Source organism: Cetorhinus maximus, chromosome 22 (assembly GCF_964194155.1).
Source record: "Cetorhinus maximus chromosome 22, sCetMax3.hap1.1, whole genome shotgun sequence".
Lineage (NCBI taxonomy): Eukaryota > Metazoa > Chordata > Chondrichthyes > Lamniformes > Cetorhinidae > Cetorhinus > Cetorhinus maximus.
The window spans coordinates 60,240,393-60,254,873 of record NC_135900.1 but is presented as its reverse complement, the minus strand read 5'-3'; the positions used below and the strand labels follow the sequence as shown (position 1 = coordinate 60,254,873).

Here is a 14,481-nt window from a genome sequence, read left to right as displayed (position 1 = left end):
GCAAATTGCTACTTGCAGCTAACTTGAAATGAAAGCATCTTTTGACTACCTCTTTATATTTTAGATCTGGTCAAATATTTTGTATGTTCTTCAGATGGTTCTTTTACAATATTTTTGGAAGGATGCTGCCCCAGAATGTAATAAGGCAAACTGGTGAGATTACAGTAACGTCTTCTGAAAATATAGCATGGGATGGAAAAACTCATTTGAGGAGGGGAGGCAATGGTGTAATGGTATTGTCACTGGACTAGTAACCCAGAGACCCAGCGTAATGCTCTGGGGACCTGGGTTCGAATTGAATGGTGGAATTTAAATTCAATAAAAATCTGGAATTAAAAGTCTAATGATGACCATGAAACATGAAACCATCGTCAATTGTTGTAAAAACCCATCTGCCGTCCTTACCTGGTCTGGCCTACATGTGACTCCAGACCCACAGCAATGTGGTTAACTCTTAAGTGCCCTAGCAAGCTAATCAGTTATTGCAAACTGCTACAAAACCTCAAAAAAGGAATGAAACTGGATGGACCACCTGGCATTGACCTAGGTACCGGAAATGACAAAGGCAAACTCAGCCCTGTTGACCTTACAGTGTCCTGGGGGCTAGTGCCAAAATGGGGAGAGTTGGTCTCACAGACTAATCAAGCAACAGCCTGACATAGTCATCCTCATGGAATCAACCTTACAGATAATGTCCCTGACACTAACATCACCATCCCTGGGCCTGTCCTGTTGTTGGTGGGACAGCAGAGGTGGCAGCACAATGGTATACAGTCAGGAAGGAGTTGCCCTGAGAGCCCTCAACATCGACCTCAGACCCCAAGAAGTCTCATGGCATCAGGTCAAATATGGACAAGGAAACCTCCTGCTGATTACCACGTACCACCCTCCCTCAGCTGATGAATCAATGCTCCCTCATGTTGAACATCACTTGGAGGAAGCACTGAGGGTGGCAATGGTGCAGAATGTACTCTGGGTGGGGGACTTCAATGTCCATCATCAAGAGTAGCTCGGTAACACCACTACTAACCGAGCTGGCCGAGTCCTAAAGGACATAGCTGCTAGACTAGGTCTGCAGCAGATGGTGAAGGAACCAACAAGAGGGAAAAACATACTTGATCTCATCCTCACCAACCTGCCTGCCACAGATGCATCTGTCCATGACAGTATCAGTAAGAGTGAGCACCGCACAGTCATTGTGGAGACGAAGTCCCGCCTTCGCATTGAGGATACCCTCCATCGTGATGTGTGGCAATACCACTGTACTAAATGGGATAGATTTTGAACAGATCTAGCAACTCAAAACTGGGCATCCATGAGGCACTGTGGGCTATCAGCTGCAGCAGAATTAAACTTGAACACAATTTGTAACCTCATGACCGGCATATCCCCAGAACCATCAAGCCAGGGGATCAAACCTGGTTCAATGAAGAGTGCAGGAGGATATGCCAGGAGCAGCACTAGGCATACCTAAAAATGAGGTGTCAACCTGGTGAAGCTATGACACAGGTCTACTTGTGTGCCAAACAGCATAAGCAGCAAATGATAGACAGAGCTAAGCGATCCCACAACCAACAGTTCAGATCTAAGCTCTGCAGTCCTGGCACATCCAGTGAATGGTGGTGGACAATTAAACAACTCACTGGAGGAGGAGACTCCAAAAATATCCCCATCCTCAATGATGGAGAAGCCCAGCACATCAGTGCAAAAGGTAAGGCTGAAGCATTTGCTACAATCTTCAGCCAAAAATGCTGAGTGGATGATCCATCTCGGCCTTCTCCAGAGATCCCCAGCATCACAGATGCCAGTCTTCAGCCAATTCGATTCACTCCACGTGATATCAAGGAATGGCTGAAGGCACGGGATAGTGCAAAGGCTATGGGGCTTGACAATATTCCGGCAATAGTACTAAAGACTTGTGCTCCAGAACTTGCTGCGCCCCTAGCCAAGCTGTTCCAGTACAGCTGCAAAACTGGCATCTACCAGGCTATGTGAAAAATTGCCCAGGTATGTCCTGTGCACAAAAAGCAGGACCCAACCCAGCCAATTATCACCCCATCAGCCTACTCTCGATCATCAGTAAAGTAATGGAAGGGGTCATCAACAATGCTATCAAGCGTCACTTAACCAGGGCCACTCAGTCCCTGACCTCATTACAACCTTGTTTCAAACATGGACAAAAGAGCTAAACTCCTGAGGTGAGTTGAGAGTGACTACCCTTGACATCAACACCGTATTTGACCGAGTATGACATCAAGGAGCCCTGGCAAAACTGGAGTCAGTAGGAATCATGGGAAAACTCTCCACTGGTTGGAGCCATATCTAACACAGAGGAAGATTGGAGGTCAGTTATCTCAGCTCAGGACATTACTGCAGAGATTCCTCAGGGTAGTGTCCTCAGCCCAGCTATCTTTAGCTGCTGCATCAATGATCTTCCTTTCATCATAAGGTCAGAACTGGGGATGTTTGATGATGCATAATGTTCAGCACCTTTCACAACTCCTCAGATACTGAAGCAGTCCATGTCCAAATGCAGCAAGACCTGGACAATATCCAGGCTTGGACAGACAAGTGGCAAGTAACATTCGCGCCATACAAGTGTTGGGTAATGACCATCTACAATAAGAGAGAATCCAACCATCGCCCTTTGATGTTCAATGGCATTACCATCACTGAATCCCTCACTATCAACATCCTGGGGGTTACCATTGACTAGAAACTGAACTGGACTAGCCATATAAATACCATGGCCACAAGAGCAGGTCAGAGGCTAGGAATCAAGCGACGAGTAACTCACGTCCTGACTCCCCAAAGCCTGTCCACCATCTACAAGGCACAAGTCAGGAGTGTGATTGAATACTCCCAACTTGCCTGGATGAGTGCAGCTCCCACAACACTCAAGAAGCTTGACACCATCCAGGACGAAGCAGCCCGCTTGATTGGCACCACATCCAAAAACATTCACCCCCTCCACCACCGATGCACAGTAGCAGGAGTGTGTACCATCTACAAGATGCCCTGCAGGAATTCACCAAGGCTCCTTAGACAGCACCTTCCAAACCCACGACCACTACCATCTAGAAGGACAAGAGCAGCAGGTAGATGGGAACACCACCACCTGGAAGTTCCCCTCCAAGTCACTCACCATCCTGACTTGGAAATATATCGCTGTTCCTTCACTGTCGCTGAGTCAAAATCCTGGAACTCCTTCCCTAACAGCACTGTGGGTGTACCTACACTACAAGGACTATAGTGGTTCAAGAAGGCAGCTCACCACCACATTCTCATGGGCAACTAGGGATGGGCATTAAATGTTGGCCTAGCCAGTGACACCCACATCCCATGAATAAATAAAGAAAAAAATGAAATGGCAAGAATGAAGGAAACTTCATGAAAAAAAAGCTTGCACTGTTTGATATATTTGGAAATATACCTTTTGCAAATGAAGGTGCATCTTGCCCCAATTTTACAACTTGTGGCGCTCCTTTTAGGGGTTCACACACAGGAGGATTACTCAATGTGGACATTCCAAGTTTACAAGGGAATACTACAGAGAAAAAGGGCAGTGCATCCATAACATTTATTATCCCCAAAAAGCTGAAATCATTTTCATATATTTTGTTGTCTGTGCTTCTTTCATTGAGCAGAAATGAAATTGGCAGTTGACCAAGAATAAACCTAACAGACCAAATTTGCACTTCTCTGCGGAAACTAAATGAGAAAAACAAATAAGAGTTGTTCAATTGTTCAAATAACATTTGTTCAATAGGTGATCATCAGGCTCAATTGCCATGCGCATTAAAAAGTGGGCAATTTGCCACAATGGTATTGCTTTGCCTGAACAGAGTGATCAGCTGCCATTGGCTGTTGTACATCATTGTCCTCTTAGATTTTGATGGATTTTCAAATGCTTCTCAGCCAAGTCAATGGTGAGATCTCTGTCCCTGACAATATTGTATGATATCTAGCAATTACTCATAATTTTTCCATCCTCTCTTGTGCACATTGTAAGTCTTCTCCCCCAACAACAATTCAAAGATCTGAATCATTGCTTTGGTACGCAATGGCTGGAATTTTCCAGCCCCCCACCATGGTGCGTTTCCCTGCAGTGAGGCCAGTGATCCATTGAAATCTCCGTTCACATCGGAGACACCACAAGATCCCGCCAGCGTGAAGGGCTGGAAAATTCCGGCCTATATGTTCCTTCTGTGAACATCCTGGTTTGCCTGTGTGCTTCAGTTATAGCTCTTCTCTACTCTGAGATGAAGCCATCAGAGGTCCACAGAGCTGTCATCAGCCACGGATAAGGGTGGAATCATCCCAGATTTGCACTAAGTGTGGTAGCAAGTGGCTAAAATGATGTTTCACGCTGTATCGTCCCACACCTACCACATTAATTATGAATTCCCGGGAAACACGCCGCTTCCATGGCGGGCAGGCTCTCATTCGCCCGTCCGCCAAGACCTCGCCACTTCATTACACCGGGTGCCATATTTAAAGTCCAGCCGCATGTACACACCTCAGTGCTTCCAGATCACAATTGCTGCAGGGAAGATGTCCATGAAAGGCAAAAAGACTGCAGTCCCCAGGTTCAGCAACCCATTGATAAAAACCTCTTTGTTCTTTTGTCTGTGACATCTTTTGGTTATCTTCTCCTTTCACTGCTTGCTTGTCCCAACAACCACCCCATCCCCTTCTCCCCCCCCCCCCACCCCCCCACCCCCCAACCTCAAACCAGCTTATATTTCACCCCTCTCCTATTTTTACTTAGTTCTGCACCTGTGGGACACCCGAGATCTGGGCAAATCCACCCGCTCTTGCACTCTGGCCGTCCTGGTCCTGGGCAAAATGCACAAAGTTGTGTGCCCTCGCAAATAGGCGTCTATGACCTCATGGATGCATTTGTGTGTGGAGGCTTGTAATATCCCATAGAGATCCCCTGTGGAGCCCTGAAAGGAGCCACTTGCATAGAAATTGAGTGCCACAGTCACTTCCATGGCCACTGGCAGTGGATGCCGTCCATGTCCCCATGGCACCAAATCCTGCAGTAGCTGGCTGATGTAACCCCCAGTTCCCTAGACATGTGCAGTCTTCAGTGACACTGGTTCTCAGTCATCTGCAGAATGAAAGGCGGCGCCTATAGACCCTGGGTCTAGGTAGGCGCCAACCAGCGACGGCTTGCTGTGGCTCTTTGGCGGCATGTGTGGGAGCCCCAGCCGCTCCTTCTTCCAGAGGGTGTTACTCCTTCCTCTGCGTAGCCAGGTGTTGAGTCACTCTCTTCTCCGTTGTCTTCACTCTCTGTAAACCATGAGGCATACAGCTGGGTCACCAGGCGCCATGATCCTAAAGTACTCCTCCTGCAGGATGAAAGAGAGAGACACGTGGGTTAGCTTGGGTGTACTAAGAACCTGTCTTTGTTAAGTCCGAAGGCCCTTTAATGCATCCTAGAGAGTGCTGACCAACACTTGGATGGCCTGCGATTAGTGCACAGCTTGGTTGCCTGAAACACCACCCACCTCCGCCCCACTCCACCTGACCATTTGGCAACAGTTTTGCCCATTGAACTGCATGCTGTGCTCTCAGCTCAGGCACAGGCATTCTCCTAACCTGCACTGTAAGGCTGCATTGTTAGCTTGAACCATGGGGGAGGCTGGTCCAAACCGGATAACTGACATTGCAAGGGGCTGTGAGAACCTCCACCAGTGACTGCTCCAAGGCCAGCTTTAGCGAGGAGATTGTACAATGTGCCCAGCCATCCAACTGTTCAGCAGTCCACTGAAATGCTCATTACTTTTCAGTCTGTGCTTGTGGGGTGAAAAGCTCTGGAGCACTTGGTGGCACTTTGATGCCTCTGTGTTGCTTCAATGGGCAGAGAAGCTAGAGGCCCGACTCCAATCATATCAACGTGGCTGTGCCTGAACTGTCTCAGCTGCAGAGGAATAGTCACTTCATATCAGGTTTCCTTAATGCATGGCCGCTTCCCTCACCCAAACCTCCTCACGCCACACGTGCTTGTGCACTACCTTCAACTGCAGGGCAGCCCTTGCCCCCCCCACCACCAACAATGTACCTCAATTGCAGGGCAGCCATTGCCCCCCCCCATCCACCGCGTCTCAACCTTGAAATCCAAGAGGTGACCCTTCAGGCAAGTGCTCTGCAACATTACTGTGTACTTACCTCTGAGTTCCCCTCAAAGTGCAGCCCGCCAAGTGGACATCTTTTATATGTTGTAAAACATGTTGGCGTGTAATCACACTGGTGTGGGCGGATGATGCAGTGGGCGGGGTGGGGGGGGGGTGGGGGGTGGTGGGGGATGGGGGGGGGGGAGGGGAACGATTCCGGTGAGCTGGGCTAATAATGATATGCAGATGGATTACAATGATGTTCCCAACGTCCGACGGCAGGAAACGCAGCCCGCCACTGGCAGGTGGAGCGGGACGATCGCAAACTGGTTTTACAATGTCGTAAAACTGATCTTTGGCCTTCTCGCCATATTGTCTGCTCATGCCGCTGAACACACACGATGCCAGTGGGCACGGACAATTCCGCCCATGGCGCTTTTTCATTGTCATCTTTTCTTCATCTACCAGTTTTTGCTCTGCACTTACTGCCTGGTCAGGCTGCAGTTCTTGGGCACCTGAAAGGATAACATCACACAAGTAGGGTTGTGGTGAGGGGAGTGGGACATTGCAAGAGGTGCATACTTACACCAACTGCAGTTTGTAATTCAGAAGAGATTGCATGATGACGGGATAGTGAAAAGGGAGAAGGTGGATTACATATGAAATTAACATCATCTACAGTGGTTTCAGCTATGCTGCTGACCACAATGTCAGTCATGGCCGCTCTTATGAAGGTGAGCACCATCTTATCATGCAGTAAGACATGCAGCGATGACTGACCTCACCAGTTCATGACGGCTGCCACAGATTATGCACCACCTTGACCTGGAAGAGAAAGCAGGTCAGTCAGTGTTGTGCAATCGGTTTGGCTGATCATGGTTGAATAAGCTGTCAGTGAGGGGATGCTGAGCTGTAGCTGTGAACCTTGTAGCAGTATGTGAGAGTGAGGTGCAGTTATGAATGCTAGGTATAAGTCGTAATGGATAGAGATTGTTGGTAGGTGAGAAATGGAGGTATGACTCGGGCCTGAAGGGAGACAGTTGGATAAAAATGCCTGGTCATGATCATCCCCACAATCATTGGCAATATCATTCTTGCTTTGCTCTAAGGCTGGGGTTGTGGCTACAGCAGGTGGCAAATTTCAGTGACGGCTTCCTTTGTGAAGCTGACCTGTCTCAGGTCCAAGTAGGGAAATTTCTCCCTGAGCACCCTGGGTGGACATGGCATCCTGACTAGAAGTGTGTGGGCGCACCGCCAATGCCATTTTGGGGGCAAAGTGCATGTTGTGGCAATGATTAATCCAGACGGTACAAAGCCAAATTTCACGGCTCTGGATTCATGTAGATGAACATATTTCACACAGTGTTTTGTTCAATATTGTTATTTCCAATTCCTCCCTACCTGCAGAAGTCACTGTTCCATGTCTTCACAACCACTGTAATCAGATGGCAGGAGGTATAGCAGCAGGTTAAGCTGTTTTATATCATCCCTTCACTCTCATTCCTGTGTCTCCAGTGTGATGGACCGTCCCACCATAGCATGAGGCTCCATCTGGCAGCTTGGCTGAGAGATGATAAGATACAGTTGGAGCTGTGACAGATACTCTCGAGTGGGAAAAGGTTGTGTGACCTCATCTCGCTGACAGCTAGGCACTTGGCCACACACTCCTAAACTCAGTGCTGGGGGAAGACAGAGACGAGAAGATTATATACATTTGAAAAGGTTGATGCTCTCTCAGCAGGTTTGTAATGGTAAAATAAAGCCAAGCAATAAGAATAAAAGATATAAGATTAAAATTTGGCTTGTGCTGCTTTTGTGGCATGAGGCTCCCATTTTGCAACCTGCCCATACGGATTCTGCTGGGGGTGGGGGTGGGGGGGGCGGGTGGGGGGGGCAGCATCTAAATTTAGTGCTGCCACTTCATGCACATGATTGAAGTGTAGGGTGGGGCGTCTGCTGCACTCTGGCTGTTTCTGCACTCAAATCTTACAGATCGGTGTCAGGAGTGGAATCCACGGTAGTCCAGGTGTTATTGGCTTGAAATTTGAGAAGTAACAGGCTTAGTTTGTAGTTAATTGCGCGTAGAATTATGAAGTGAAGCCAGGAACCACAATCAACTTAATAAACATAATAAACTATCTAATGCATTATATTAAAACTGCTGCCTCTTAATTAAAATTCTACACGGTGGCCTATCTTAGGCATCTGTGGTTCCTGAACCCAAAAATCCTACAGATCTTACAGAGCTGCATAAGCAGCGTTCACAGAGAGAATGGGAAAACTGCACTGAATTACAGGAGGCTGCTGCTGAATATTGTTGCTGCAATTCTGAGGAAAATGGAACACCAGGGCAGAGAGAGGGCTCCAGGATTCTGGGCTGGAGGCCTTCATGGTGGAGGTGGACAGGTTTAGAGAGGTACCATTGCTCCTGGCTGGACGCCAGGAAGCCTCAAGCACCACCCTCAGAAGGGAGTGGCAGCAGGTGGCCAGGAAGGTCAATTCTCAGAGTCTGGATCCAAGGGCCTGACTAGGAGTCCAATGACCTCACTTGCAAAATAAGGTGACACCCAATAGAAGGGAGCAGTGCAGAGCAATGGAGGACAAGGAGGTGATGGCTCTCAGTATCATGGGGCCGGAAGCAACATTTCCCATGTTATCCTGCATTGCTGACAATTGCAGATGATTATGTGTTCCTGCCTTATGCCCCGTTTCAACTCCCAACACACCCTCATCCTGCTAAGAGGTGCAAACTGCTGATGGTGTGACCATGGACCTCTTGTGTTTCACTCCACACCTCTTTTCCCTCAACTCAACCTTCCCCTTCTGATATTCTGCTTTCAAACACCCAAGTACTGCTATCTGCCCAGTGGCCTCAGCAGAATGAGAGAGAACAGCAGCTCAGCATTGATAACGAGGCTCCGTCGCTTGATATGATGCTCACAGCCACCAGCTCAGATACTGGCACCATCTGTACCTTAGATGGTGGCACAGAGTTGGAATCTGCAAGTGTTGAATCACTGTGCATGAATGAGTGACAATCTCGCCAGGGGAAAAGGTGAATTGTTGAATGGGCCTCCATGGTTCAAATTTGGGGAAAGTGGGCATCACATCAGCTGATTGGGCTGTGTGACATCATGATATCTCCACTTCAGAGCGTGCAGGAGTTGCCCTCATGAAGGTTGTACATAAGATGGTACTCTGTGTACATACATGCTGCTTGTGGCTGTCGGAGCAATTCACACCCCCAGGAGAGCGCCCGGCTTCAGTGGCGGAGCAACTAATCTGAATCTTGCGCCCAAAATTTTTCTTGAATAGACACCAGAGGAAATAAAATGGCTCAAAATGAAGCCAAGCTGAAACATTTGGGCCATTCAAGTGATACTTCAGTAAAGTCTGAAAACAAATTTACTTGTTCATATTGATTTATATTATTTGGCATGAACAGATAAGATATTTACAGGCAATTCAGCTTTCAAGTTTTGTTACTCGAATCAACATTGGGAAAAATGGTTAAGGACTAAGAAATAAATATTCCTACATAGTTCAGCCAATATATAAATGTATTGTGTACATGTGTGTCTGTGTGTATGTATGTAATTGTAGTCCTTGTGTGTATGTGTGCATGCGCATACCTCGGTGTAGGTATGTGCTTACACGCATGCTTCCATATGTGTGAATGCGTGTGTGTGTATGCGTGCATGCGCATGTCTGTGTGTGCGCATTTTTGTGTGTATGTATGTGCATATGCATTCATGTTTCTGCATAATTGGATGCTTGTGTGTGTACCTTCACGTCCGTGTCTGTATGTATGCGCTTGTGCATGCGTGCATCCATGTGTCCGTTTGCGTGTGCATGCATTGTGTGTGCATGTGCATTCATGTGTGTCCGTCATGTCTCTGTGTGTGTATGTGTATGTGCATGTGCATGTATCTGTGTGCGCGCGCCTATATGTGTGTGTGTGTGTGTGTGCAAGTATGCATATACGCCTGTGTCTGTGTCTATGTGTATCTGTATGTGTATGTTTATGTCCATCCTACTGGAATAGGATGTTCTCAAGTGAGGTCCTGATCTGTACTGAATTAGTTTATCTCATCTGCAGCTTTAGCATTCTGTTGCTAGGAAGGGGAACATCAGCCAGATTTGGCTTCTGATTGCTTCCCAGTGATATGTGGTGGAAAGTATGCACTGAGCATTGGTGAGGACTGAATTGAGCCCAGTTTTGATGTTCCCGTAGTTGAATAGCCCACCAACATTTCCTGCCTGTATGCCATTTAGTTGAGGTGTGGGAGGTCCGCCAAAGGAAAGGTTAACTATTTCAGGAGTAAATGGATTTAGGAGAAAGTTGAAGAAAATGAAAGGTAGTCTGCAATGGGTATACTGGGATCAATTTTACAGTGCCTTTACTTTATTAATTGCTCTGTGATCTAATATGAATGGAGTTGCACAGTGACATTCTGTGTAGTTTCGAGTGCCAACAGTAGCAATGGAAAACAGCATTGTTTTACAAGGAAAACCAAATAAACCTCAGAGTTTACTGTTATCAGCTTAGTTATTAATTATGAACCTGAATGAAGTAATATTTAATTACATTTTCTCATTTTGAATGGTATATTCATTTTTTGGCACAGATCCCTCAGATCAGCTATGCATCAACTGCCCCAGAGCTGAGTGACAACAGCAGATATGACTTCTTTTCCCGAGTGGTCCCACCTGATTCATACCAAGTCCAAGCAATGGTGGATATAGTTACAGCGCTTGGATGGAATTACGTCTCGACTTTAGCCTCAGAGGGCAACTATGGGGAAAGTGGTGTGGAAGCATTTGTACAGATCTCCAGGGAGACTGGTAAGTGGCAATTTGCAAAAGTTTGGTTACGGTAAACAGGCTTCTGGAAGCTCGGATACTCTGATGCTAATCTGCTCAGTGGAGTAATTAAAATTGTTGGAAGGAGGATGACCCAGCCATCTACTGAATGCCAGATATAGGGGTAATTTGATCCCTAAAACAGTGAAGGAGCAAAAATAATGTAGGCCCATTTTTTCAACTGTGTACGTAAGGGAGGACCAGGGGGCCAAGCTTGTTGTGTAAAGGACAGGACTAGGTTGGGTGTTTGGCAGTTATTTCATTTGCAGAGAATAATGGACCATAGATGATGCTTGCCAGCGAGAGCTGGATGGCTTTTGACGGGGGCAAAGATCGCTTTATTCAAGAGGGAGGCATAACAGTGATCAGGGCCAGTGTGGTCTCCTGGACTAGCTGGAGAGAAATTTTCCAATTTCTTTTCACCTAATTGGCCTGAGTTTTTCTCTGTTTTTTGCACGTCTCCCCGAGATTATGTGGCTTTGAATGGAGTGGGGAAAAAGTGTTTTGAAATGTGTGGGACAAGGAGGATGGAAAAGTAGGTTTTTTCTGTCTGTCATTTTCATATTATGTAATATCATATTGTAAGCCAGTTTATGATATTTTACTTCCCATTATGCAAATAACTTAAAAATCGATAAGGAGCCTTGACATTAACTTCTTAAAGATTAATGAAATATAATTGTCTGAATAAAACATATATAGCTTTTAGCCTGTGAGAGAAATACACTTTAACAAATACTATGGCAACAATATTGGGTAAAGTTCCTCTCCGCTCACAGTACAATGTACCATTACCACGCACAACTATAAGATGCAGTTCTCCACATCATCGGGGCCCGACTATTAGTAAATTTCAGAGGTTGAGGAGGTGCTAGAGATAGGACAGGATTTCTGTGTTACACCATTTGTGAGTATGAAGAAGAAAATTCAAGAAATTCATGTGTAGATCTGATACCGGAAGCAGTAGCAACAGAACTCTTGCCGGAGAGGTGGGGTAACGGTTAGGGGCGGTGGAGTAGGGCTTTGTGCAGGGAGATGGCAGAAAGGGTGCAGAACCTGTGCTGCGCTGATCTTGGTTTGCTCCAGGAGTCGTTCGTTTTGAGGTTGCAGAGTTGTGCAACATGTGACCATTGTTTTGTTTCAATGGCAAAATCAGATATAGCAGAACTTTATTTATCTGGCAGCGCTAAAGCTCACTTTGCGTCACCAAAGGGAATGAAATAGGCTTGAGAAGTGTTCATGCCATTTCCTTTCAAGTTGCTGCAGTGTAAGATTAAAACCTCATCCTGAAACTTAAACATTGCACATTTCTCTGTTTGAATTGATAGTATCTCAGTTTTTTCCATCAGCATATTAACAAAATACCAAATATTCGTAAATTTCAAACACAATCTTAATTATTTGGCAGCTTAGATATACATCTACATAGAATAATCATGAGAAAAACAAATTATGAATGGATGGTGTCACCTTAATGGCTGCTTGGGTTAGAATTAACTAAATTATTGCAGTCATGCCAAAATTGAACATTATGGTGATAGGTGCATACATGTGTCATAACTAAATATATTTGATTATATTACTTGTAGTTCGCAATGTAACAGGCATAATAATACGAGTTATTCAGCCTCAATAAGAAATGTCTCAACAGAGGTCTGTGAAATACTACACAAGAAAGTGAATTCAAATCAATGTTTTCAGGTATAACAGGGACAAGAGAGTATAATTTCAGGGTTGGAAAGGGCAAATTTAGAACTGATCCACACAGGCTGATCAATAAAATAGGAATATTGGAGAATTGCTACATGATAAAAAGACCAAAGTTAATCTAGTTCACCTTCTACAATGCAGGTGGTCGCACGGTACAATGATAATCAGGGTATTGCTGAAAAAAGAAACATGTCTAAGCCTTTTGTCTTGCACTCATCAGGACACCTCACAAGAATACCAGTATAAGGGGAAAACAACATTTTATACGGTATGTGAAGAGAGCGCTGAATGATTGGCAAGTGGCGTTGCCATGAAGAATGCACCAGTGATGGTGACCATCAGTCACTATTTTCCTCCAAGTCTGCTACACCTCCATCAATTACTCATATACTGTTTCCCAAAATGTTAATTTTTGAAAAAAGACTATCTACTTTGCATTTGGCTGCATCAGTGACTGTTTTCCTCATTCCCTGAAGGAGCCTGTTCCATAGATTGACCCCTTGCTCAATAACATTTTGAAACAAACAGGAATAGTTTACCAGGAAACATGCTTGAGGCTAAGGCATCAGACTGATTTAAAAACATCTAGATTCTGTATTTGGAAGGCAGTAATAGTTTATCCTGCTAGGGGAAGATCGAATGGGCAGCAGGGCTTTGTGATCTATTTTCACTGAGCAATGTTCTGACAAGTGTACAGGTTAAACAGTAAATAGTTTGTTGAAGCCTGTCAAAAATCAATTATTTCTTTAAAAAAATGAGATGTAAATTTTGTCTATTGGCCTTGTCTAAGCCAGTTTATATCAAGTGCTGTTAAGGATTACTATTTGAATGCAAAATTCAATTAATCCGTTGCTGCCACATGCTCAGATATTGCTAGATGGTCTTGGCCCACACTTGGCTGCAGTTTTCTGAGTATTCTTATACAAATGGTCTTAAAAGTACATAAATAATTTCTAGCTTCATCATATTTGTTTTCTGAAGCATAGTTGCTCTATACATGATTCCTTCACATTGGAGATCAATCATCTGAAGAAAGGAGATGCGTTTCTGTGTAGTTTTGTTACATTAATTCAGTACTTAATCTAATTCAATACATTTATTCTGATCTAGACTCCATGAAGGATGCAAAATCCAATTCTACATATGGAGCAGAACATCACCTATAATTCAGTGTGTCATTATCTCTTCAAGTAAACAGTTTTGCTTGTATATGCTAAATAACAGCATAACATTTGAAGGGGAAGCATATTCATGAAAGTTTTTCATATTTTATATTCATGAAGGCATTTGTCTTGAAGAACTACTGTCTTTAACAACTTCTGGATGTCCCAAAAGGCTGCAAAGTCACTTAATAATATTTAAATTGTAGCTACTGTTGCAACAAGTGGAACTGTGGCAGTCGCTTTGAGGTTAGCAACACTACAAACAGCTATGAGATAAATTACAGCATAATCTATTTTAGTGAGGTTGGTTGAGGAATGTACATTGGCAGGACACTGGGAGAACGCCCTTGCTCTTTACACCCAGGCCTTAGCTGAACATTTTATTTACAAGATGGCACCTCTGATGGTGTATCACAGTGACAAAAGTCAAAAATATGAGTGAGTGTAATGACATGCATTCATCCAATAACTGAAGTGTATTCAATGAGGGTGAGAAGTAGGAGAGGTTTGAAATAGTATAAGGATGAGGGTGACTGGCAGTGCTGGATAGATCGATGGGAATCTGAGGAAGTGCGTAGAGAAGGGTGGGTGCACCTGCAAGGTCAATAGATGTGAGGAGTGAT

At 45.1% G+C, this 14,481-nt stretch overlaps 1 protein-coding gene across 2 annotated transcripts in view; it reads left to right on the top strand.

Moving 5' to 3' along the window:
- Positions 1–14,481, top strand: part of LOC144696734 (metabotropic glutamate receptor 8) — a 429,432-nt gene that overhangs the window by 157,817 nt on the left and 257,134 nt on the right. For both annotated transcript variants that reach the window (XM_078568398.1, XM_078568399.1), the window contains exon 2: positions 10,751–10,967. In XM_078568398.1, the coding sequence (XP_078424524.1) occupies positions 10,751–10,967 (217 nt within the window). The remainder of the gene's footprint in view (positions 1–10,750; positions 10,968–14,481) is intronic.